The sequence below is a fragment of the Natrix helvetica genome (genome assembly GCF_964273705.1).
Source record: "Natrix helvetica genome assembly, chromosome: 1".
Classification (NCBI taxonomy): domain Eukaryota; kingdom Metazoa; phylum Chordata; class Lepidosauria; order Squamata; family Natricidae; genus Natrix; species Natrix helvetica.
In genome coordinates, this window is record NC_138548.1 from 174,599,625 (window position 1) to 174,626,319 (window position 26,695).

Sequence of the window (26,695 nt, forward strand, 5' to 3'; positions counted from 1 at the left end):
CCGGCGCAATAGGATACCATGGTCGATGGTATCAAAAGCCGCCGAGAGGTCTAATAGGACCAGGATAGAGGAACAACCCCTATCTCTGGCCCTCCAGAGATCATCAACCAACGCGACCAAGGCTGTCTCTGTGCTGTGCCCGGGTCGGAAGCCGGACTGGCGTGGGTCTAGATAGTCGGATTCGTCCAGGTGTCGTGGGAACTGCTGCGCCACCACATTCTCAACAACCTTCGCCAAAAAGGGGAGGTTGGAGACTGGACGGTAATTAGCTAGCTCCATTGGGTCGAGCGAAGGTCTCTTGAGCAAGGGTCTCACCACCGCCTCTTTCAAGGCGGTTGGTAAGTATCCCTCACCCAATGAGGCGTTCACCAGGCCCAGAAGCCAGCCTCGTGTCACCTCCCAGGCTGCCAGTACCAGCCAGGAGGGGCACGGGTCCATTGAACATGTGGTGGGCCGCAGCCGTCCACGCAACCTGTCCAAATCCTCGGGGGCAACAGAGTCAAACTCCTCCCAGAATGGTCTCTCAAGACTCGCTGTTGACGGCTCGTCTGGTCCACTGACGGAGGTCCATCCGCTCCGGATCTGATCAATTTTGTCCTGGAGATATTCCCCAAACTCCTCTGCTCTTCCCTGTAAGGGTGTCTCCCGCGTCCCCTGCGATAAAAGGGAGCGGGTCACCCGAAACAGGGCGGCAGGGCGGTTATCCGCGGACGCAATAAGGGCGGCACAATATCTACGCTTGGCCGCTCTTATTGCCACAAGGTAAGTCCGCAAATAGGCTCTTACCTGTGTTCGGTCAGATTCGGAGCGTGAGGACCTCCACCTGCTCTCTAGGCGTCTCCTGTGGCGCTTCATCACCCTTAGCTCCTCAGTGAACCAAGGAGCCCGGGTGGGTCGATGCCGCAGGAGAGATCGCAAAGGCGCAACCCGGTCCAAGGCCCCAGTCGTCGCCCTATTCCAGGCAGTCACTAGGTCCTCGGAGCGGGAGCGGGACAAGGCTACAGGTATTGGCCCAAGCTCCGTCTGGAATCTGTCCGATTCCATCAGGTGCCTGGGGCGGTACCAGCTTGTAGAGTCTGGTTCCGCCTCCTCGCGGTGGGGGATAGCGCCAGGGAAGTCCAGCCGGAGGGATGAGTGATCTGACCATGACAGGGGCGTGATGACTAAGTCCCCTATTCCCAGATCACTCGTCCACTGTTCAGATACAAAAATGAGGTCCAGTGTGTGGCCCCCTTCGTGAGTGGGGCCCTGAACTAATTGGGTCAGGTCCATGGCCGTCATGGAAGCCATGAACTCCCGAGCCACCTCGGAAGCCGCTCCCGTTGACGGCAAGTTGAAGTCCCCCATGACCAAAAGTCTGGGAGTCTCAACTGCCGTCGCTGAGATTAGCTCGAGGAGCTCGGGCAGGGCTGCTGATGCATAGCGAGGAGCCAAGTATACAATCAGCAAGCCCCACTGCCTCCCTGGGCCCCAGTTCACACCAAGGGACTCACACCCGGGTATCTGAGGGACAGTGAACTCCCTCGGCTCTAAACGTTCCCGAATAACCACCGCCACCCCACCACCCTTACCCAGGGCCCGGGGCTGATGGAATGCCCGGAAACCTGGTGGGCACATTTCCACGAGGGGTAAACCACCCTCGTGGCCCAACCAGGTCTCCGTTATCCCTGCAAGGTCTAGCTCCCCCTCTGAGATCAACTCATTAATGAGGGGGGCCTTGTTGGTAACAGACCTTGCATTGCAAAGCATCAGCCGCAGGCCCTGGCTCTGTAGTTAAAAAATAACAAATAAGAAGCCAAGAACAACTGAGCAACAGGTTTTTTTTTCAATTTACTCAAGTGATTTAAATTATTTTACATTTACGTCATCTATATCTATATATAAAAATGGCTGTGTGTGTGTGTGTGTGTGTGTGTGTTTGTGTGTGTGTTCCAGCATAACTATGGAACACCTCGAGCAATTTCAACCAAACTTGGTACACAGAAGAGTTACCCTCTGGAAAAAAAATACTTTGGGGGTAAGATACTTGAGGTGTGTGTTCTGTTAAGATGCAGCCTGTTGTGCCGTAAAATGGCTTCTACTATATAGTGCAGTGGAGTTGCCATGGTAACGGCTTCACAGTACTCCACAAGGGGGCTCCCTCTGGTAAGGGGGAAAATCCAACATTAGAAATTACATTTGGTCCAGACATTTTCCCCAATAAATAAATACCCGGGCAACACCGGGTTATCGGCTAGTAGCTAATAATAAAGCCAATTCTTGCTTTGGCTGAGTAGTCTGTACAAGTATTTGGATCCTGTGAGGATTTAATAACTTGTCATACTAAGTGGAATTAAAAAGGGATAAGACCACAATCTTGCACAAACTGACTGAGGAATGAACTCAATGAACTGACTCCCTCCACATTGTGCAGCACTGTGTATGATAAAGGTTCTGCTGGAAAGGTGTATAATCATTATATATTTTTTATCTCTCTGTATATAATAGATCTCACAAACTGAAATTCAACTTCTATTAATGCTATAGTTAACATTTACTTTAACAAGGGATTAAGGCTTTTCTTTTAACATAAGAAACAGGATTTTCCAAGCAAAACCTTACACTTTGCTTACGTTAGCAGAAAAATATGTTCTGCTGCCACACAGCAAAATTCCTCCTGCTTCCTGTTCAAATAAGAAGCCAAGAATAAAATAAACAGGCAGGGGCCATCTCAAGTGCTTGGCAAGGTCCAGAATTTTCCAACAGAGAGAGCTGATTTTCCCCCAGCTACTTAGGGAATGGCTCAACCTCCCTGTTTACATACACTGATATAAAACAGGCGTAACCATTTTATTACCTTGCCATTAATCAATCTGTAACCATGATTTCAAAACTCTGCTTTTGCTGCTGAAACCACTTCTAAACCCGTTGACAGATTTACAGGTAGTCCTCGACCTATGACCACATTTGAGCCCAACTTTTCTGTTACTAAGTGAGGCATTTGTAAAGTGAGTTTTGACCCATATTACGATCTTTCTTGCCAGTGATGGCAAGTGAATCTCTGCAGCTGTTAGCTCAGGAACAAGGTTGCTAAGTGAGCCTGGTTCCCCCCATTGAATTTGTTTGTCAGAATGTCGCAAAAGGGGATCACATGACCTCAGGACATTGCGATCGTCATAGATATGAGAGTCAGTTGCTAAGTGTCTGAATTTTGATCACATGACCATTGGGAACACTGCTATTGTTGTGTGAAAAACAGTCATAAGTCACTTTTCTCAGCATCGTTGGAAATTTGAACAGTCACTAAGTGAATGGTTATAATCCAAGGACTACCTGTATTTAGGATATCAAACTGTTTTTCTTGTAGGAATATTTGATGCCTTTGTAGCACATTTTCAGCTGTCTGCATATTTATGGACCATTACAATATGTGCGCTTCAAAGATTGGTAGCATATAGGATACTTCAAAATATTCTCTCTTAAAACTGGACTTTCATAACTCAGGAAATTTTACCTTCTACAGAGAAAGCAAGATCGATAACTTCATTGTGATGCCAGTGCATTGTGGAAAATGTATATTCTCGCTTATGATTAAAATTTCTCCTATAGGAATAAAAAAAACCACAGAGTTGCAATCAACTTCTCAAGAGTTTAAAAAGGGGCTAATGTACAAATCACTTTGGTCAAGTGTTAAATCAACCTTCCCCAATCCAGTGGTGTGAATTTCTTTCTCTAGCCAGCCAGTGTGGCTAATACAGAGAACTGAATACACTGAAGTCTGAACATCCAAAGACATTTTAGCTGAAGGCATCAGTGCTAAATATTTGATTTGTAAGCTTGCAAAATAAGAATATTTACTTCCCTTACATTATGCCTAGACCAGACCAAAGAAAATGTAGGTGCATCACATGTGCATCACTTGCCTGGCTGTAAACTAATGCAAAAGGATAATTAATAAGCATTATTCAAGCCCAAAGCCTTTACATTTGACTGAGAGAAGAGTAAAGGTAAATATTTTCCTCGCACATATGTGCTAGTTGTTCCCGACTTCAGGGGGCGGTGCTCATCTCCATTTCAAAGCCAAAGAGCCAGCGTTGTCCAAAGACGTCTCCGTGGTCATGTGGCCGGCATGACTAAACGCTGAAGGCGCACAGAACGCTTTCCCCACCAAAGGTGGTCTCTATTTTTCTACTTGCATTTTTTACGTGCTTTTCAACTGCCAGGTTAGTAGAAACTGGGACAAGTAACGGGGGCTCACTCCGTTATGGGGCACTAGGGATTTGAACCGCCAAACTGCCGGCCTTTCTGATCGACAAACTCAGCATCTTAGCCACTGAGCCACCGTGTCCCCTATAGAGAGAAGAGTACAGGAGTCCCAAAGACAACAAGCCTCAATTTATACCATGGCCAAAAAAAGTTGGGAACCACTGATCTATACTTTTTTTACTATCCCATCCCAATGAACTTTGTGGGATCAAAGGCACTACGCCTATGGTGCCTTGCAGCAAGCATACAAGCCTTCTATTTCATTCTCAATTAGTATTTCAAATAAAGTGTGGAGCCCAATGTACAATGAAATGTGTCTTTTTTTCAGTGTTGAAACTATTTGATTTTTTTGTCTTTACATATACAAAACTGGATTAAGAACCAAAAGCCTCCTACTGTCATTCATTGATTTATCAAGAGTAGATAGCTTTGTATATATATATATATATTTGTCATTAGCCCCAAGAATGACCTGAAGGCAAATCCCATCCCTTAAGATAAAATAGCTTTAGCTATAGTATCCCTGCAAATCTGTATTATTTGTCAGAAGACTGTCCTCTAATTGTGAAAGCCTTCACCATTGAAAAAAATTCTTTCTCCTTATGTTATGAATGCAGCCCGGCATGCCGTATTATTAACCCATATTCTCATGAAGGGTAACCATGACCTCTGATTAAAATTTAGGAATTTTAATACATTTAAGCTACCAGCAGAGGAAATATCTGCAACAAAAGTCTTCCAAAAATGAGCACTATGTTGGTTATTGTCAAGGCTCATTGGCTTAAGGTTTTTAATTTCTCTGCCCAAAGCGGTCAGTGATGTGGTATTTCAAGGTGGGCATGACAGTATTAGTAATTTTATTTTTCATCTTGTGATCTGTAATGGATTGAATACCCCTGCAATCTCTAGAGTGAGATTTTTCTTATTTTGTAATAAATCATTGCCATCTTGCAGTCTGCATGGAACATATCCTCATCTGGAATTCGTCAATTCATTTGAAAACAGCTTTTTATCAAGCTCTAAACCAGGCATGCTCAACCTGAAGACTGCAAACAACCCTGGACAACTAGTAATGCAGCCCCACAAGATTGTAAAGGAGGTTTGTTATGTATACAACATTAACTACATGTGTTTGGTGATAGGGTCGTGGTGGCTCAGTGGCAAAGACACTGAGCTTGTTGATCAGAAAGGTCAGCCATTCGAATCCCTAGCGCCACGTAACAGAGTGAGCTCCCGTTACTTGTCCCAGCTTCTGCCAACCTAGCAGTTTGAAAGCACGTAAAAAAAATGCAAGTAGAAAAATAGGAACCACCTTTGGTGGGAAGGTAACAGCATTCCATGCACCTTCGGCATTTAATCATGCCGGCCACATGATCACGGAGACTTCTTCGGGAAGCACTGGCTCTTCGGCTTTGAAATGGAGATGAGCACCACCCCCTAGAGTTTGAACGACTAGCACATATGTGCAAGGGGAACCTTTACCTTTACCTAAACCACCTGCAGACTGCAAACAGCCCTGGACAACTAGCAATGCAACCCCACAAGATCATAAAGGAGGTTTGTTATTGTATACACAGTGGGGCAAAAAAGTATTTAGTCAGCCACCAATTGTGCAAGTTCTCCCACTTAAAAATCAATTCTTTCCAAATCAGCCAATGTGATTGTCTGGATTTGTTTTCTCATTTTGTCTCTCATAGTTGAGGTCTACCTATGATGCCAATTACAGGCCTCTCTCATCTTTTTAAGTGGGAGAACTTGTACAATTGGTGGCTGACTAAATACTTTTTTGCCCCACAGTACATTAACTATGTATGGTTTGTATGCAGCCCAAGATAATTCCTCTTCACTCAATGAAGCCCAGGCAAGCCAACATGTTGGACGCCCTTGATCTAGACAGTACAGTTTTGCCATTCGCTTAGGCATACTGGTGGCAAGAGGTTTATGCTCTGCCCTTACATTCTTCAGGAAATATGTGCTTAGAAACCGCTGCCAATCCCAAGAATAACAAATGCTTGCCTCACCAAAGACGAATTTTGCCATCTTTGTGTCCGCTTGCTATGCAGTCTTCCTTTGGGTGACAGGCTATGCAGGTGAAATGGCTGGTTGAAGCATTCCTAAGATTTTTACCTATAGAGAAGCTTCAAAAAGAAGGAGATACAGTTAGTCAGTGCAGCTGCTAAGCAGAATTATCCAAGAGATTAACAAAATGAAAACACTAACTGCAAGAGCCACCTTCTCACAAGAATGCAGCACTCATAACAGCACAAAGACTGCAACATCCTCTACGAGATTACCCTTTGAAGGCTACTCAAAAACTGAAACCGATTCAGAAGATTGCTGCAGTCTCTGTATCTATTTTGGCGTCCAATTCATTTGTTTGGTATTCAGCGGTCCTACTATCTCTCAACCTAATTATTCAACAATTGTATGTCTAAAAAGTTTGGGAAGTGGGAATGGATTCTATGGAGACGAGCATAGATATTTTTTTTAAATTTCTCCTTTAATCTATTTTTTTTCCTTTCTCTTTCACTGCAGTCACTGCATAGGATGAACTCCAGTAATTGAATGAGTTGGGGATTCTGGGACTTTTCAGGATGGAGTTTGAAAGATACTTGGCCTTTCCACATCTTTCTCTTCTAATAACGAATTCTTGGAAGGCAAAATAGAAAATGTTTAATCAATATCCACATCAACCTTTAAAGTCTGGGTCAGCCGCAATACAGGTAAACCATGGGATGCGTTTTTCACACAACGAATTGCAAGTTGTCATTTAAAACAAGTCATAACAACAACTCGCAACAGGGCAAGGTGGGGTGGCATAAATAAATGAACTCAAATTTTAAGAGAGGATGCATTTTGATCCCCAAATTTTATTTTTCTTTAAAAGTTTTATATAGATGGATATCTTACGACTCGCAATCTGGTTTCTAGCACGTACATGCACACTGGCCAGCTGGTCTTCGTGGGCACAAGAGCACCGGAAAACAGCCCAAAAGCACTGGAAAACAACCCCAAAAAGGCCTGAAAACGGTCCTGAAAACAGCCAAAAAAAGAGCCAGAAACATGCAGAGGGGGGGGGGGTTGGCCAGCTGGTTTTCATGGGCCCCGGAGTACCTGAAAACGGCCTGAAAAACAGCCTGAAAACGGCCTGAAAAATGGCCAAAAACAGCCCCAAACAGGCAAGCACGCACTGGCCAGCGGGCCTTTGGGTTTCCGACTCTTTGGCGCACGCAAATGCATGCACAGGCATTCTGGTTTGGGTACTCAATGCCAAAAAGGTTCGCCATCACTGTCCTATTGCATAGTAAGGCTGTGGAAAAGATTCCTAGGTTTTCACAAGGGCAGCAGGATAGTGGCCTTCCAAAAGGTCCCACTGAGCAGAAATATTCAAGGGAAAGAAACTGGACTATGTTCACCCTATCCAACTTGCTGGAACAGGCAGACACCCTCACAGAGAGGTGGTCCCAAGAGTATCCTGCCGCTTGTCATTCATGGCTTTAAAGATGAAGTCAGAAACTTCAAAAAAGCACTTTCATTATTGGTTTATAAATGATTTTTATTTGCAGTAGCCAAACATCCTTTCAGAAAATCTAATCAATTAACTGGTTAAACCCAAACTGGATATTCTTTTTTTAAAAAAAATCAAATTAACTGATTCATCCCTCAACATCCACATTGGTAAAAGAGGAAATAAAGAAGAATAGCTGATTGACATATTGCCTTGGATATCACACGGTAGTCAACTTACACTTTTAATCCTCACCTGTAAATCTTATTCTTCTTGAAGAAACAAACCACAAGACAAAGCTTCCAGACTGATACTACATATTCACCCTGTCATAATGAAAATATAGTTGGAAACTTCAACCAGCTTCAAATTAAGTTTTACTTTGCTTAAGCAATTTGTTGGATAGATCACTTTAAGTTGCAAACCAGGGCTTTAGAATATATGGATGCACGCATAAATTACAATAAGCCAAAATCAAGGAAAAAATATAACTTGGTGCAACGTATAAACCTGGATTTCCTTTCTGTCAAGATCTTAAATCTTTAAGTCAAAATTTCTGTCAAGTTCAAAACATTCATTTGATTACAAAAATAATTAGAACTGTTGTGCATGTGACAACAAATAGGGGACTCCAAGAGAAACCCAATAATTTAAAGCAACCCCCAAAAAGTGACCTCATGCACTGGTCGGCGATCTGGTGCCTTGCACATATTTTGCATCTGCTTCCATCAGCCTCAGTCATTATGACACATGAGATTGGATTGTAGAAGTTGTAGAAAAAGACATCTGGAAATCATTAGGCTGCCCATTCCATTGTTAAAAACACCAAGAAGTTCATGTTTGATAATGCGACCCAGCTGTCACTGAAATGAACCGTTTCCAAATCACGAACTGGATGGAGAGCATTTAGTGAAGCCTCCTGAAGGCTCCCAAGGGTGAAAAACGGCCTACTGACAAACCGGAAGTCACCGTTCCCTAATTTCTGGGTTGACCGTAAAGCTGTTTTTTGCCCTCCAGAGGCTTCAGGGAAGCTCCTGTAGTCTCCGGAGGACCTCCGAGGGGGGCAGGGGAGGCTGTTTTTGCCTTCCCCAGGCTCCTAGAAAGCCTCTGGAGCCTGGGGTGGGCAAAAAAAGGAGCCCAAAAGCAGGGGGGGCAGGTGCATGCGTGCTGGGGTCGCGCACATAGCATTATGGATGTGGGCATGCCCACACACGACCCCCCCCGCCTTCCCCCCCGCTTTTGGCACGCGATCCAAAAAAGGTTAGCCATCACTGCACTATCTGATCGAAAAATTGTGTTTTTAAAAAAATATTTTTAATTTCTGATCACTTAATCATCAAAAAAAGGCAGGACAAATTTCGGGAAAGAGTGGAAGGACTGATGGTGTCCTCCCATCAGTGACAACAGAGGGGATTGCCAAGTCACTATCCCATCCCCACAGGATCAGCCATTTTTGCTACAGCTTAAGAGTAAAGAAAGTATACACACATCTCTTCCAAATGCAGTACATTTGGGTGACTGGCTCACACCATCTAAAACCATTTCTAGGTCATTGGCTTCCACTTCTTGATCGGGTGTTTTTGGAAGTTTCACTGTCATGAGCTGAAACTTATCTGTTGAAGGAAATATTTCTTATTAATAAATTGGTGCATATATAATATTGAATCAAAATTAAACAGCATTTTATGACTTAGTACAATGCACAAATCAGGCCACTTTTTCCCATGGCTTGAATTATAGAACACATTCATTGAACTCACAAGATAATTTTTTTCGTAACCCGCCCTTCCCATCTCCAAATTCTCTCTGGAGAGATAAAGAAATGGAGCTAAATCTAGAAAAATGTACTTTGGTTTCAAACTCATGATGCTTCTTCACTTCATCTGTCATGGGAAGGCAGTCAACATTACCCTAACCATAAATGCTTATTAACAAGTTCACAAACAGGTTCCAAGAGCCATATGATTATATTATTCTAATTCTCCCAGAAGAATGACATTGTCATAGGTTGCCTTTTAGGTCACTGATTTATAAAAATTTACATCACAACAAAACTGTTAGCATTCCATGAACCGCAGCATTTCACGTTGTTTTTGAAACTGGTATAGAACAAGTATAAAAGGAAAAGGTAAAGTTTCCCCCACACATGTGTCCTAGTCGTTTCCAGCTCTAGGGGGCAGTGCTCATCTTAGTTTCTAAGCCGAGGAGCCAGTGCTGTCCAAAGATATCTCCGTGGTCATGTGGCTGGCATGACTAAACGCCAAAGGCGCATGGAGTGCTAGTTCATGGTTCCTATTTTTCTACTTGCATTTTTACATGCTTTCAAACTGGGAAAACCAATGGGAGCTCACTCCATTATCAGTGCTAGGGGTTCGAACTGCTGAACCGCCAACCTTTCTGATCAACAAGCTCAGGGTCTTAGCCACTGAGCCACCGTGTCCCTCACAGAACAAGTATACATCTGTCAAATACAAATTAACAATCCTAAAATAGAGAGAGGAGAATAACCTTAAAATAAAGTAAGCAATTCTGAGATTGTAGGAGCTTATGCATGCCTACTTTTATTTTTCATAATAAAAAGCAGAGTATCACAAGCAGTGAATTATTTTACCCCAGCCTTCCATTCTTTAACCAAAGTTTTAAAGAGATTCATGAGAACATAAGATCTACAGAAGAAAAAGGACATGGTTATAACATACCTGATTTTTCATCGTTATGCTTTGAAATGATGATAAATGCAGAATTCTCAGAACTTGCAAGGGTGTAAAATGCAAAGAGCTTAGACCCAACAACAAATGTCTGGAGGGAAACAACAAAGCAACACAAAATCTCTATTACATTTCAGCCAATCTCAAGGTGAAATTCTGGCAAGAAATATAATTTGTCCTAAGTTCCAAGTAGCTTCTTAAAGCAGAACAAGAAAAATACTCCCTGCCCCAAATTCCAAACGTGTGTATTATTTTGGTTTGCCTTGATTAAAACATAGTTGTTCTTATGCCCTACAACTGAAAGTGTTCCAAATTATATTAAAATCTTTCTAGGATTGTTATGCACATTATTCAAACTGATCATTTCTTTTCATTATTAAGCAGCCTTAATCTCACGTGATAAAAATGGATAACCCTCCCACCTGAATTATTTTTTTTAAAAAAAATAAATCTGCAAAATTACAGGTAGTCCTCAGTTAACAGCCATTGGGCCTGGAATTTCTGTCACTAAGCAATGTAGTCGTAAATGTGATGGCATGTGACCAAGTTGATTTGCATTTGCAATGTTCTGGCACTTCCTCGTTGCTGTCATTAAGCAAATCACTATGGGTCATTAAATGAGGACATCACGTGGTCATCATTTGCCACCTCCTGCCTGTTTCCCTATTGACATTGCTAGTAGAAAATCAGCAAAAAAGCCCATAGAGGTTGCTGAACAAATGGTCATTTAGGGACGACAAGTGTATCAGAACAAACTGAAAGTGTAATAGACTATATATTAAGAAACTTCTATTCACATCCTGGCCCTGTGCATAACAAGTTACATTGTACTTGCTACATACAGTAAGTAGAGAAAACCTATTCCATTTATTCCACTGTCAAATGTACAGGAATTTCTATAGCTGTAAACAGTGACAGTAAAACATTTTTTAAAAAGCCCTAAAATATACACAGTAGTCAACTTAATACTAACAAAAATTACTCCAAGAAAATAGTAATAATAACAATCATACTGAACAATCATAACCAAATATAATACAATATACTATTTTTTCCTAATCTTATAAGCCAGTCCAATCACTTGAGGAACATAAAACTTGGCATCTGTACATCAGGTTACAACAGTAATAAAATACTAAAATAAAAATAATGCCTGCTAATATGAACGTATGTCCAAATATATAAATTTGACAACATTAATGACATTAAGCAATACTTCAATATTGGAAAGAAAATCCACATCATCTCAAATCCCCCAGATCTCCTAAACAGCCAGCTTTTCATGTCTTTCACAATCATTGGGAGCCATTTGAATTTCTGGATAAATTTTGTTTGCTATTTTGAATGATGTCTTGGATCACATTTCATGTGCAGTAAATAATTTACATTAACTAACATATGAGATGCCTGAAAGCAGCAGATTATAACACCACCACCATACAAAAATCACAACCAATATCATCCACTATAGATAATGCATATTACTTAATTTAATTGCTGAATTCAAAATAATATTTCTGGCTTCATTAGGTACAAATCTGATTACTAATTTAAGGTTTGATATCTTTGTGAGCATAAATTATGAATGCTATATAAAAGATTAAAGGAAAAGAAAACTGAACAAACCTTGATAAGAATTCCATCCATAAAATCCCAGAGTTTAATAGTGCCATCTAGAGACCATGAATAAAGCTAGTAAGAGGGGGGAAAAGAAGTGATTTAGAAGTTTCAATTTTGATACATATAGAAAAAATGCTGAGTTTCAGTACTCCTAGTGGCTCCTGCTTTATTTATGACATTATAGTATATGATATTTTAATGTATTTGGTAAAATCATTCATTTAACTAAAAATCATGTGAACATATTTATTCCTGGTCCCTATCAAAACATAGGCTCATAAATAGCATAAATAGCAGCATTTACTCCCGAGGCCCTTTCAGTCCTAACTGAATGCCCAATAATCAGAGATAATGGAAATTGAGATCCAATAAATCTAGAAACCAAATGTTCCCCTAATTTGCTTTAAACTATACAGGCATCAAATGATATGGAACTTTTAAGCTGTACAAGAAACTAGTAAGTCAATGCTGCTGGCTCAGAAGAGAAGTGTCAAACTCAAATCATGCTACAGTTGGACGGATATATGCCAGCAATTTGATCCAGAAGTAAGCATAGCTTTCTAGACAGTGAAAAGTAAAAACCATACACAGCCTTCACAAGTTTAGAGTGATAGACAGTTAATCCTATTTTCAGCAAACTCCAATTTTCAATTATAAGCCCTTTTTATGCCCCTCTACCCCAATGATGTATGAATGAAATGACATGCAAGACTTAAGTTAAAAATGATAACCTGTAAATGATTTTGAGGGTTCAACTGGATTCCTGTCACTAGATTGCTGTGGCCTTGTAGGATATGTAGACATTCTTCTGTAAGCGTACTGTAGACTTTAATGTAGTCACCTGAAGCACAGAGGAGATACCTGTAAATGATTTTTTAAAAAGTTAATGTAAAAGGCATCTATGTAATTCTAACAGCATATGTATGTTAACTAGAATTAGAAAACATGATTCCTCAGATCTTTAACATTAAATCTAAAAGACTAAAATAAAAAGTGCTCAAAATCCACTAAACTATGTGATCTATCAGCACTACAACTCTGCGCTAACCTAGGGTGTGTCGTTCAAAAGCAGAATATGGGATAAATGTTTTTTTCAATAAATATGAAGCAATAACAAACTTATTAAGATCCATATACTTGTATCATTTTACATTTCACATCCATATAAAACATAGACCCACCACCAGAAATTTACAAGCCAAAATCCCAGAGAAGTGATGTCCTCAGTCTACAAGAAAAAAAAAAGAGATGCGCCTCTATTTTTACATGGCTTAAACATACTGATCTGAGAACTAAATCTAGACTCTCTATTCAGAAAGACTAAAGGTTACAGCAAGAATCATTAAGAGGCAAGTCGAATTCCAAATACAGATCCTATGGCACTTTCCCCATTTTAAGGGACATTATGGACTGCAAATTCATCTAATTTTTTTGGAGTAGATTTTTGCAGCTCAAAAGCAGTTGCTTAAGATATTAACAGCCTAACCCAGAAAAAAACATTATCACTACAATTAGGTGAATATCCGCGCTTATATAACTTTAACTTATTTGTCCGTGCACAATGAGATTGATTGAGCTCCGGGTCTACCGATGCATCAGTGCAAGCATTTTATCTACAAGTGCATTGCACACGCGCAAAGTACATGTCAATAAAATCAACGCCGTACTCCTTGCAATTGCAGCTTTCTCGCGTAATGGAAGCTCGCCGCCGAAGAGAAAAGAAAAGCGCTTTCAACTCTCCAATTCTACTAACTTCGAATCTGCAGAAAACACCGCGCGGCTCCCGCTCAGCCAGCTCCCCCCGCAGCGAACCACGCGGAGCTCCTCGCGCGCCACCATTTTTCCCACACGAGCCGACCTCCAACCTCTGTGCCCCTCGCCTCCAGGAAATCCAGGAAGGAACAGTCGCTACTTCTCTAGCCGAAGTATTTCCTGTAGCTCTATCGTACTGGGTCATCTTTTCCTATAAAAGGAAGTAAAAGGGGGCGGGGTGTTCCGTTTTCTTGCTTTCAGGTTTTGATATCTCCAATGAAAGTACCGAGACATAGAGAGGGGTTAGACAGAGTGTCTTTTGTCTTGTCCCGGTTAGGATTTCTTAAGCAAATCCGTTCCGCTTTCAACATGAAGCCACACCCACCCCGCCTTCATGTTGAAAGTGGAATGGATTTGCTTAAAGTTGAGCTAAGAAGCAATTCGAGTTTGGGCAGCAAGAAATTTGCCTAGGACAATCCAGCTGCGGCGTCTTTGCCGTATCTTCGTAACTTCCATGTGATTCCCCCGACTTGCCATTTAAGATGTATAGAGGCTTAAAATATGGATATACAGGAGTGTAGAGCGACATCGTTGAATTGCAGATGAGGTAGTCTGAGATGACTTCTGGAGAAAAGTGAGCAGAGTGGAGTGTACATTCTGTGTCAAATTTCCCTGTGCTGCCTTTTTTTGATGATTAAATGTTCAAAAATTAAAAAGTATTTTTTTTAAACGCAACTTTTCGATCACGTAGTATATAGGCAAGTGATTAGAGTTTTCCGGCTTTTGTTCTCTCCTTGGGAGGTAAACCAATTTCATTAAAAAATAAACATAAGAAGAACACCCTGTGTCAAATTTCCTATTTGAGCCGAGGATATTTTTTCGCGATTGGGTACAATAGTTCCGGGCTCGGTTGAGTACATCGGCTAATGAAACTTCAGGAACTGAAACCTAAGTAGAAATAATGCTTTGTTATTCATTTTGCCGATTGTATGAATTGCTTCAAAATACACTCTGCGTGCTGTCTTACATACATTCAATGCATTTAAGAGCTAGTTTGATGTAATGATTAAAAGGCACAAAAAAAGCCAGGTTGGCGACCCTGGGTCAGTCTCTCAGCCTTGAGAAGCAGGCAAAAGGCAAACCGCTTCGGGAATATTTGGGCGAGAAAGTTGCAGGGATGTGTCGTCAATAAACACCCACCCCAAAACATTTAAGTTAGAGCAAAGATGGAAAATACAAAATGATTGCAAAAATGGGGTCCCCACAAGAAAGATAAGCCATTCGCTCAATACAAAGATACAATTATTCTCCAAATTTTATAGTTTGAATGTCATTCTTAAACAGCCTTTTTTATTTGCTGACTTCCTCCAGCCCTCTAGTCCTAAATGCAATGCAAGTCTTAAAGCAAAAGAATCCAGAAAAATTGATTCCAATCAACACTCAATGGCGTATGGAAGCTTTACATTCTGTGGCGCATATTGGATTTATTGGATGAGCAAAAAAAATATCAAGTAGTATAATGTATCAATTAGGATACGCGTTAATCTTTTTGTAATAGATCTATGATAAAGGTAACAAGCCCCTCCTCCACTGGCCTTTTCTCATAAATCCTTTTCGCACCTCGTGTTGCGTTTTCCGCCAGCTTCACTTCATTGGTTGCAATGCGTGATCGTCATATCGCGCACCCAATCAAAATCAGAGTGGTCGTACAATGGCTTCTGCTTCAAAGTCCCAAAGAGAAACAGACGAGAGTGGCAGGAGGGTGGACTTAAAATTGTACGTATGGCTACCAGAATTAAATAACCAGATTATAATATGTTACAGATTTTTAGGAACGGGTAGCGGGGCGGAAGCGTGTTTTGGGGAGGTTAGGTCTGAGGATAATCTAGAGCAGGAGTTATGACTTGTGGACTTCAACTCCCAGAATTCCTGACTCAGCCATGCTTGAGATCCTCAAACCATAACGGATCCATCGTTCCCCAGCTCTGCATTATAGAGCAGGGGTCTCCAACCTTGGCAACTTGAAGCCTGGCGGACTTCAACTCCCAGAATTCCTCAGCCAGCTTTTGCTGGTGGGAATTCTGGGAGTTGAAGTCTGCCAGGCTTCAGGTTGCCAAGGTTGGAGACTCCTGCCAGTGTGAGGTGAGTTGGGCTGAGAGAGAGAGAGAGAGATTGACTGGCCCAAAGACACCCAGCCTTAAGCTTTCATGGCTAAACTAGAATTTGGGGACCAATTCATATTGCTGGGCTGGAGAATATAAAGAATATATAGAAAAAGAAGAGGGAACACTCACCTATGTTGTGCCCAAAATTTGGCTCCCATATCGTATCTATATCACTCTGAAGGTGCAACATAATTTTATTAGCCTGTGGTCACTAAAACAGTATTTCCTGCATTCCCAGCTAAGACTTGGCAGTGTGTTGGCAGCCCTGAGCAAAGGCAGAATATACCGTATACAGGCTTATACCGTGCATATTGTAACTAGTGGTAATAGCTATTATTAGTAACAGCTCACTACATTGCAAAGGCAGGAAAAAGGAAAAAGCAGACGTGTAAATTACAGCATGATATTCGAATGAGTAGGATAAACGTATCTGGCTTACCTTATTATTTATCCCTTCCAAATAGGGCAGGTGCCAGCTAGCCATACTACTAACTTTGGGATGTGGTCAGTGAATAGTAACAATGTGGTTTCCTCAGCCAAAGATTCCTGCACATCCATCCTCCTGGCACTTCTAAGGGTGAACTCAGCTTGTTGTGAATGTTTTCTTACCAGGCCCCTTCAAACAATTCATAAGAATTGGGATGGGGGGGCATCTTGGAGGTTTGGTTGTGAAAGCAACTCAAATGCTTTTATCTCCACACCTATTCACAAAAAATATGCAGCTTTCTCCTTTTACAGAGAGATTTTGCATTGGGTACTGGCTGTGAATGTAATTGGGGAATTACTTTGGTTTCTTGCTTTTCTTCAGGTCTTGAGATCCTGTCCCCTTTAACCTGACAAAGGAGCAGTAAATGATTATATCTGCCACTGGGCTGCTTCTGACCACTCAACAGGAGCAGATGTCAAGCCAAGCACTACTAAGGGAAGGGGGGGAAGGGTCAAAGTTGCCTGATAAAGAAGAGCTGAACAGAAAGGTCAGTGGAGAAACAATGAAATTAATAGAATGAGAGACACTAATATGGACAATTTACATCTGTAACTGCTAACTGTAGAATCTTGATAAAATAGTACTAAAATCTGCTTTCAGGAGATGCAATGGAGTAACTTTCAGAAAGGAATCCTGTCTAGTGATACCAACAGTTTAATAGCCCAGACTATGCTAAACACACATTAAGGATCAGGCTTCATTGGATTTGGGGCTTATATGCAGCCTAATGTAGTGCACTTTGTTGAAATAATAACTTCTCTTTGAAAAATATATTCATCTTTTTAAAAGAACAATTTCCACTGAAGATGAAGATGCTTCTTTTAATATAGAAATTTAGTTTGGGTTATTTTGGACTTGTCAAAAATGTACATTTTTTTTGCTCCTTGCTGAAGCTGGAGTGTTAAATATCTTCAATTCGACATGTTGCAAAAATTATAGGTGAATGTAAAAAAAATTGCTGGATGGAGGAAAATAGATTTGTCATATGAATCCATATGATGATAGTAAATGTCTTAAAATCTGAGTTTTAGAACTTATTTGTAATTATAGTGGATGCAATCTCTAACCATAACAGTCCAAATTTTCTTATTAACTGAATCATTTAACCACGTTTGGGATAGAAGTTTATGCGATACTATTTTCTGACATGGCTTGTGTTAAGTAATTGAGCTTCCTGTTAGAAGAGTGAGTATGCAGAGAAGCGTAATGAGAGTGATATGGAATAACACGCACAAACCAGCATACAGAGACACTGAATAGTATAAAAATATAGTAGTTTACTATGTACAAATATAGAGGTATTCAGAGTCCGGTTAACAGTCCAAGTCATACACGGTTCAGTAATTCAGTTATCAAAATAGTCAATCTAACACACAAATTATAGCTAAACAGTAGCAAACCACAATACCTCAAAATACACCTGGTCAGCTTCTAACAAAACAGAGCTAACAGCCATACTGGCTCCCTCTTATAGCTGCTTGAGGTAACAAGCCAATTACATCTGTGAATCATTTAAAGTAACAGATACATTTGTTACAATCATGGCTTATTTACATTGCCAAGCCAAGCCTAGGGTTACATCCCTAACAGCTTGAATGTATATTTTATCTGAACTGAATTCTGTGCTTCTACTCATCTGAGTACTGTGGGGAGTTTTTTAAAAAAATAAAACAATTCAAAAATTTAAAAACAGAAATTAAAACAAATGCTTGAATTATAAGGCAATTGAAAGTTAAATGTCTGGTAAAAAGATGGGCTTTTAAGTATTTTCTGAATGGAGGGGAGACTAAGCAATAGCTCCTGGAGAAGTAAATTCTATAGGCTGCAAGTGATATAAGAGAATTGTTCTTGCCTATCAGATAGCTCAGTCTGTAATAGTGGGGCCATCTCTTACTTGCATATTGGTTGACACTTCTGTGTGAAGATGCTACACAAGAGTTTCTAAATAGACATCACTTTGTCAGTTTTTATGATGGAATAAACTTGATGCATGTAAATAAGATGTGTTTATTTTAGTTTTTAAAAAGTATATTTATATATGTTAGGAAAATTTAAAAAACTAATTTACAAATTATGCTTGGAAATCTTGGGCTTGTTTCTCATGGAAATGAGATTTTTTTCCCCATCATTTAATTGCAGATTAAAGAGCAAAAAATTGTAGTTGATGAAATTTCCAACTTGAAGAAGAACCGTGTAAGTGCCTATAACAGTCTTATAATAGATTATTCATAATTATAAAGGAATTTATAACTGATATGTATACTTATTTGAGCATTATGCCAATATAGAATGAGCAGATGTAACTATGCTGACACTCTAAAATATATTATTTTATTAAGCTGGTTGAATTGCAATGGTCTTATATGATTTGGTAACAGGTTCTGATCCAATTCCATCTGCTCATCACCCATTTGTTGATATTGTTACAGTATTCCATAAAACTAATACATATATATCTAGTGATAATGACTATTATTGATAAACCAGAATTAATCTATTTGGTGCAACAGTCAAAGTAATACATAAATGTGTAAATCACAGTATGCAACATAGAGCACTTCCACATGTATGCATTCTTACAGCATAGCTTCTGTGCAAAATAGAAACCATACTCTAAATAATTAACATTCGGTTGATATGAACATTTTAAATTTCACATATAAAGTGAGAATTTGTAAATCGATCTGTAATAAACACACTGTACCATGAAAGTGATATGCAAGGTGAATGCATTTTTAGATTACAAATTTAGATTACAAAATTACAAAGCTGTGAGTAGGAACTGATTTTTTTGGCAAATTCCTACTTCCATGATTACAGAGGATAGTTACACCTGTTACTAAGGATTACTAAATAGAGAAAGGGGGGTGGGGTGGGGGAGAGAGTCATATTTTTGATGTAATCCAGCTAGGAATTAATTTTTAACCTCAGAAAGGATGATGTATTGAAAATTTAACCCCCAAAAGTTGTATGGACCAGGACTATTCAATGTACCTACATATGCCTACCATTGAGGATAACACAGAAATTATATCTGCTGCCAAATGTGGCTGGGATGGTAGCATCTTTGGAACCTTCTTTGCTTCTTTGGAACCACACTTGCATTGTCGTTATTCAATGGCTGCCAGTAGTCTTTTAGCTTCAATTGAAAATGCTATTGCCTATGAAGCCCTATACACCACAGCTATTGAGCTCAATGGAAACTGTTTTTATCACTATCATTGTCATGTTGTGCTCAAGCATCTAAGGAGCATCTGCTAAGGATCCTACATATATGGATATATGGACCAGGAAGCAGGCCTTCTCTTTTACACATTTTATAAAGTGTGTTACACTCAGCAATACATCTGGTCCCATTATTTCTGGCACTATGGAAAGTGGTAAAATATTTTGCAATGGCCTTTTGTTTCTTACCATTTTCTACTATCCTACAGTTATGTTTAATGATTTTCAGATTTTGCTTTACTGCGAGAGATTGTGTATTTTCTTGGCATTTATTACTTATTTAGCACCCTAAACTGATACCATCTTAACGAGTGTCTAAAAAATGAAAGATAGAATAATATTATATGATTCCAAAAATAGAGCTAGCTTGCAGATTTTTTTTTAAATGGGGAGTTTGAAGCAAGCTTTGTTTTGGTTGAAGAAGAGAATTTTACATCTGTTTCTATAGATTTTCTACTTTCAATCTCAGCGAGAGATAACTCAGAAATGGAAAGATAAAACTAGAAAAAGTCTTATCTCTTAACGTTGAACCTTTCAGATTGTTTCTTTTTAATTTGCAGAAAGTATACAGACAACAACCAAACAGCAACATATTCTTTCTAGCAGACAAAACTCAAACTCTCTCCGAATGCAAAAGTATGTTCCTCAGATATATTTATATTTTAGACATTTTAGAATATATAACTTAATATTAAAGTTGATATTGTTCAGTGAGATGAATTGACATTTTTGTTTTCACACTGTGGGGTTCTAGTATAAAATGTTGGCATTTTTGTATGCTCAATGGATTATTTTTATCTGAAGTGATAAAATCATGCTACATGTACAGAAACATAATATGTGCATCAGAGGTGGGTAAGCTACTGGTTCAGCCAAACTGGTAGTAGAAATTGGGACTCGGTTGCCAAACTGGTAGGGACCAGTAGAGTTACCCATGCCGTTGCCAGCATGTTTTTAGTCATTTTCTAATGTTCTGTGCATGTGCAGAACAATTTACAGGCAACAGCGTATGCGCAAGTAACGTGCGGTGCGCGCAAGCGAAGCAAGCAGTAACATCGGCAGCTACCCACCCCTGATGTGCCTATGCAGGTAGTCTTCATTTAACAGTGCTAATTAAGATTGGAATTTTGATTGCTAAATAATGCAGTCATAAAACACAATTCTAAATATATTTTTAAAATAGTTCTGTAATAACTGGAAGGTCATGTATTGCTCATCCCTTCCCTTTGGGAATGATCCTCAGTTCTGTAATGCTATAGCAGAGAAGACTCTTTCCTTTTTCATCATGTAACAATGGAAATACATATACAAGAGCCTCCCTGAAAATCTTCAGGAACGTATCTCGAACTTTTTGGAACCTGAAAGTTACATACTATTGTTTAAGTTAATAATGTTAATTAGGCAACTCCAGAACTCAGTATAATAATTTTCCATCTAGCTACACAGTTGTAATTCTGTCAATTTGATTTTGAGCTAATTGAGGATATTGCAATCAAGATTATAGATCAAAATTTTAATTACCATATATTTTTATGGCATTTACATGGAACCAAAAGATTAATGTTTAAATAGACTAAAAAAATCAGCTAAATAATATATAACAGGGGGAGGTTTCATTATTAAATATGGTTTTTGTACAGATAAGGATCTGATATTTTATTTCAGTTATACATGGGGCAGTAAATATTCTGAAGGGAATTACATTACTGTAATTAGAAAAGGATTACTTTCAATCATTTGAATTAAATGGTAGTACATTATCTCTGGGGAGAGTTTCATTCATAAACCATTTTGACAGTTTGTTCCAATAATAATGCTTTTTCTTACTGCTATATTTTCCATGTCAATCAAAGGCAGTGACAGTGAAGAAGACTTCTTCCATTCTGTGCTTTGGTTGAGGTGTCCCTGAAAAACTGACCAGATCAATGGTCTCGCTAGGTAGTGAAACATATGCAGCTGATATTTGTTCATGCACTGGATTAGTGTATTTGAAAGGACTGTAAGGCAGATTCTTAGGTATGGGTTATGGTAAACGTGTACACTGGAGTTGCATTGAACTTAATTTTATATGTATTTATAAGCTACTTTAAATATTTGAATGATTCTCTACACCTTTTAATTAATACGTTAAAAGCAAGATATTCTCTCCCCTCCCCCCCCCCCAGTTACTTTAGATGAACTAAAGAAGACTCATCAAGAAATAGAGAACCCAGAAAAGACCAAGACCAAGAAATAAATAAGTCCAGTACAAGTTTACAATGTGTGGAATTTGCTGTGTGATCAGCTTATCTGCTTATGCCCCTGGAAGTAGCATCTTGGAAGAAGATATCCTAAATAATCTTAAAAGAAGGGGGCCCGATAGAAGCCAACAACTGGAAAAGACTGTATTTCATCTTCCATATTGGTGCTTATTTTCTGGCCATGTACTTCATTTAAGGGGGCCAATGACTTCACAGCCATTGGAAGACTCTGGTAATGTATTCCTTTGGAATGGAGAAATCTTCAGTGGAATTTCTATGGAAAGGGAAGAGAATGACACTCAAGTTATTTTTCGCCGACTCTGCTCTTGCAATAGAGACTCTGATTTTTTGACAGCACTGTCCTCCGTTCAAGGTCCATGGTCTTTCATTTTTTATCAGGCATCCAGACATTGCTTATGGTTTGGCAGGGACTATTTTGGCCGTCGAAGTCTGCTGTGGCAGTTTAATAAAGAGGGTAATGCTGTTCTTGCACTGAGCTCTGTTAGTTCTGCCTCTCATCACCCGTGGCTGGAAGTTCCAGCATCAGGGATTTTTCAGATGAATCTGCAGGATTGTGTTGCTCATAAATCTATTTCTTTAATGTTACATCCTTGGAGATTTCCTCCCAGACAAAATGTAGTTGGAGAAGTAGCCCCTGGAGATTTAAGCATGGTTTCTAAATCTTTACCTGCTTATGTGTCTCTTGTGATGAATATGTCCACTTCTTTGATAGCTCCTGTCATTCCTTTAAATAAGGAATTTCCTGACATGACAGCAGAATCCCAATTATTTAGTTTTCCCTCGACTATAGCTGATGTGGAAGTTCTTCAAAAATTTCTTACAGAACATCACAGGAAGGAAAGAGTCCATCAGTTTATTGATGTATTGAGTAGAGCTGTAAAGAAACGGGTTTTATGCCTAATGAGAAACAGTGATCCAATCAGAGAAGAAACATCAGATAAAGACCTGAAGAAATCCTATATTGCCATACTTTTTTCTGGTGGCCTTGATTCCATGATTATAGCTGCCCTTGCTGACAGGTATGTCCCGTTGGAGGAACCAATTGATCTCCTCAACGTGGCCTTCGAGGTTACAGGCCAAGGTACCCGAAACAATTCCATTAAGAAATGCAGCAAAGAGAAGAAACAATTTCCCCCCTGTCAGGAATGTTTAAATGTCAAGAATACTGCAACCGGTGACTCTTCTCCTTCTTTTAATGCTCCTGATAGAATTACTGGCAAGGCAGGCTTAGAAGAATTAAAGATAATTAATCCTTCAAGAACTTGGAATTTTGTGGAAATCAATGTCACGCTCGAGGATTTAAAAGCAATGAGAGTGAAACATATAAGACACTTAATTTATCCACTGGATACTGTTTTGGATGACAGTATAGGTTGTGCGGTGTGGTTCGCTTCCAGAGGAGAAGGTCTGCTTACCAATCAGGGAGCCGTTCAACCATATAAAAGCCCTGCAAAGGTATGAAATTATTGACCATCTCCATTTTTTTCAATTCAAATTGCATAAAACTGTTTAAACTCCATAACTGGCATTACAGCCTAATGCTACTTAATAGGGACTAATCTCATTGGTGTCTAATGGGACCAATCTCCAACATGCTAAAAGTCACACTACACACAACTTACACTACATGCACAACCCCATAACTCTAAAATTAAGAGTGTTTTGTGGTAAAAAAATGCTGCCAATGATGAAAGAGGCTTAGATAATGTTTGTAGTATACAAGGAAGTAGATACATGCAGCTACATTGAATTTAGCATTGGAAATTGTGGCAGAGAAACAAACAAAAAAAAGTCCGTTTTGGGCCCTATACTATTATGCACAATTTGTTTTTTGAGTTTACAATTTTAATTTCTTTTGTTATATTTCTGGATGATCAGGCTTCAAAAACAAATCATTTAATATCTTTTTTTTTCTTTTTTGTATTATTAGAAGTCTTAGTAAATATTTTTCATTGTGGTTTTTATATAACCATGCTACATCTTGTAGCTGAGGCTAGATTTTCATCCGTGAAACAACTTGTATGAATTGGATTCTCCATTGTAAATTACTTTTAGATTTATTTGGAATATAATGACGATGTCTGTGTTAGTATTCTCTGCTCCTTACAGGTGGTATTTCTATATTCATTACAGGTTGTCCTTACAGGAATTGGAGCAGATGAACAACTTGCAGGGTATTCCAGGCACCGTGTTTGCTTCAAAAAAAGTGGTTTTGAGGGTTTGGCTGAAGAATTAAGAATGGAACTCAGTCGTATTTCTTCTAGGAATCTGGGTCGAGATGATAGAGTTATTGGAGATCATGGCAAAGAAGCTAGGTAAGCAGGTGTGCAACAGATAAGTCTGTCCTTGACTGGACATATTAAAATTCAGATAATAATAAGGAATAAAGGAAGCAAAATCTAATAGATAAATGGAAGAAACAATTCACATGTTATTGTAAAAGAAGGCAGAATCTACTTTCAAAAGTACTTTTTTGTCATGCATAATACAATATTTTCTCCTGGTAGATAATATCCCAGAGTTCAATAGCATTATTAGCTATTAATTCAGTACTAATAATTGCCATATCAGAAAAAAAACTGTTTGGAATGGGAATCCAACTTCACAAACATATCCACGAGATTTGTTTGTGAAGTTCTTACAGACGTGAACTATGATGCATTTCTCTCTTGGGGTGGAGGAGAACATGGAACAATATTTAATATTTTTTTATGATCGATTTTCTTTTCTTTGTGCAAACAAACTCAGTGGCTCAGATCCAAGAAATTCTGTGAAATAGCATTAGGAAAAGAGTGCTGAGACTAAAGTAGCATTATCTGGGTCCTTAAGGAGGCTTTTCATTTAAAAAAAAATACACCTGTTGAAATGGGTGATTATAAAAATAAATTTACAATATTTCAATGCATTGTAAACAGATTACAGATTAACAGAGTTGGAAGGTACCTTGTAGGTCATCTAGTCCAACCCCTCGCCCAAGCAGGAGACCCTGTACCATTTCTGACAAATGGCAGTCTAGTCTCTTCTTGAAAGCTTCCAGTGATGAAGCTCCCACAACTTCTGAAGGCAACTTCTGTTCCATTGGTTGATTGCTCTCACTGTCAGAAAATTTCTCCTTATTTCCAGGTTGAATCTCCCTTTGTTCAATTTCCATTCATTATTCCTTGTCTGGCCTTCAGATACTTTGGAAAATAGGTTGACTCCCTCCTCTCTATGGCAGCCCCTCAAATATTGGAACACAACTCATGTCTCTCCTGGTCCTTCTCTTCTCTTTGCTAGACTAGCCATGCCCAGTTCATTGTATGTTTTAGCCTCCAGTCCCCTAATCATCCTGGTTGCTCTTCTCTGCACTTTTTCTAGAGTGTCAACATCTTTTTTTTATAGGGTGGTGACCAAAACTGGATGCCGTACTCTAGGTGTAGTCTAACTAAGGCTTTCTAGAGTGGCATTAATACCTCACTTGATCTTGATTGTATCCCTCTGTTAATGCAATTTAGGGTTACATTGGCTTTTTTGGCTGCCACCACACACTGTTAGCTCATACTTAATTGGTTATCCATTAAGACTCTTAAGATCCCTCTCACAGTTACTGCTATTAAGCCTGGTTTCACCCAGTCTATATGTGTACTTTTGGTTTTTCTTGCCTACTGTAAGTGTAAGACTTTACTTTCCTCTACATTGATCTGGACTAAAGCATTGAAATTAACTACAGTTGTTATAGTATTCAGGATAGTAGCTGCCAACAGTTTTGCACTAACGATGTTTTGTACATGAATGTATTAAAAATGGGCATTTTAAAAATATATATACAATTAATTAAACAGTTCATTAAAGAAAGCTTTATTTACATTTCTTTATAAAACTTGATTTCATCTTTCTTGCTATAATTTTCCCTTTCAGATTTCCCTTTCTTGATGAAGAGGTTGTATCATTTCTTAACTCGCTTCCTGTATGGGAAAAAGCAAACTTGGCTCTACCTCGTGGGATCGGAGAAAAATTGCTCTTGCGTCTAGTAGCTGCTGAGCTTGGTTTGACGGCCTCTGCTGTTTTGCCAAAACGGGCCATGCAATTTGGTTCTCGAATTGCAAAAATGGAAAATACCAGTGAAAAGGCATCAGACAAATGTGCAAGACTTCAGACAGCTTCAAGAGAATAATTTTAGATATATATATATAGTCCACAGCTACTTTTTCAAGAGATATTTTTTTTTTGTTTAACAAACTTCAAAGACCTTGGATACAGTTACACTAGGATAGGATTCTGCACATTTAATTGGAAATAAGCACCAGAGTCTTTCTATTATTTCTTAAAATTTTATACATAGGAGCAGGGGCTTCCCATTGAGGTAAGAATTACAGAAATAATCACTAAAATAAGTGTTATAGTTATAACTATTTGGATTACCTGCAATAAATTTTATCCTATATGTTTTTGTCACAGATTTATTTATTGATATATTGTATGCTACGTAGTTCAAAGAAATGTTAATCAAATCAGTTTCTTTGCTTGTTTAGATTCCACAATAAAAACTTGAAGCTACTCAAGGGATTAAGAGTTAGTGGCCCTCAAAGTAGGAATAAAGGACTGGATATATTGTAATATTTTCTTTATGATTTATTTGTAATACTATATTCCTACTCAGATCCAATACCCAGACAGTCATATATTAACAAAACAATCTGTTGTTTTGTTTCTCTAAATAAAATATTCATGGTATACAAACTGTC

At 39.1% G+C, this 26,695-nt stretch overlaps 2 protein-coding genes across 4 annotated transcripts in view; one reads left to right on the forward strand and one right to left on the reverse strand.

Moving 5' to 3' along the window:
- WDR75 (WD repeat domain 75) overlaps positions 1 to 14,183 on the reverse strand; it is a 32,811-nt gene extending 18,628 nt beyond the window's left edge. For 2 of the 3 annotated variants that reach the window (XM_081935175.1, XM_081935174.1), the window contains exons 1-8: positions 13,835 to 14,183; positions 12,813 to 12,942; positions 12,088 to 12,153; positions 10,453 to 10,552; positions 9,242 to 9,366; positions 8,009 to 8,079; positions 6,267 to 6,383; positions 3,494 to 3,582 (exon numbers count right to left, since the gene is read on the reverse strand). In XM_081935175.1, the coding sequence (XP_081791301.1) occupies positions 3,494 to 3,582; positions 6,267 to 6,383; positions 8,009 to 8,079; positions 9,242 to 9,366; positions 10,453 to 10,552; positions 12,088 to 12,153; positions 12,813 to 12,942; positions 13,835 to 13,920 (784 nt within the window). In that variant the 5' untranslated portion in view covers positions 13,921 to 14,183. The remainder of the gene's footprint in view (positions 1 to 3,493; positions 3,583 to 6,266; positions 6,384 to 8,008; positions 8,080 to 9,241; positions 9,367 to 10,452; positions 10,553 to 12,087; positions 12,154 to 12,812; positions 12,943 to 13,834) is intronic. The other variant, XM_081935176.1, reaches the window with a different exon arrangement.
- Positions 14,184 to 16,886: 2,703 nt separating this feature from the next.
- Positions 16,887 to 26,394, forward strand: ASNSD1 (asparagine synthetase domain containing 1). Its single transcript, XM_081935177.1, has 6 exons — positions 16,887 to 16,972; positions 18,625 to 18,676; positions 20,271 to 20,346; positions 21,876 to 23,426; positions 24,105 to 24,286; positions 25,869 to 26,394. Exons 4-6 carry the CDS (start codon positions 21,969 to 21,971, stop codon positions 26,122 to 26,124), a joined length of 1,896 nt encoding a protein of 631 aa, XP_081791303.1. The 5' UTR covers positions 16,887 to 16,972; positions 18,625 to 18,676; positions 20,271 to 20,346; positions 21,876 to 21,968; the 3' UTR covers positions 26,125 to 26,394.
- The last annotated feature ends 301 nt before the right edge of the window (positions 26,395 to 26,695 follow it).

Excerpts from the sequence above, each read along its gene's own strand:
- ASNSD1 (XM_081935177.1), top strand. The coding sequence starts at position 21,969 with ATGTGTGGAATTTGCTGTGTGATCAGCTTATCTGCTTATGCCCCTGGA. Across the intron at positions 23,427-24,104 it reads CATATAAAAGCCCTGCAAAG|GTTGTCCTTACAGGAATTGG; the intron begins GTATGAAATTAT and ends TATTCATTACAG. Across the intron at positions 24,287-25,868 it reads GATCATGGCAAAGAAGCTAG|ATTTCCCTTTCTTGATGAAG; the intron begins GTAAGCAGGTGT and ends TTTCCCTTTCAG.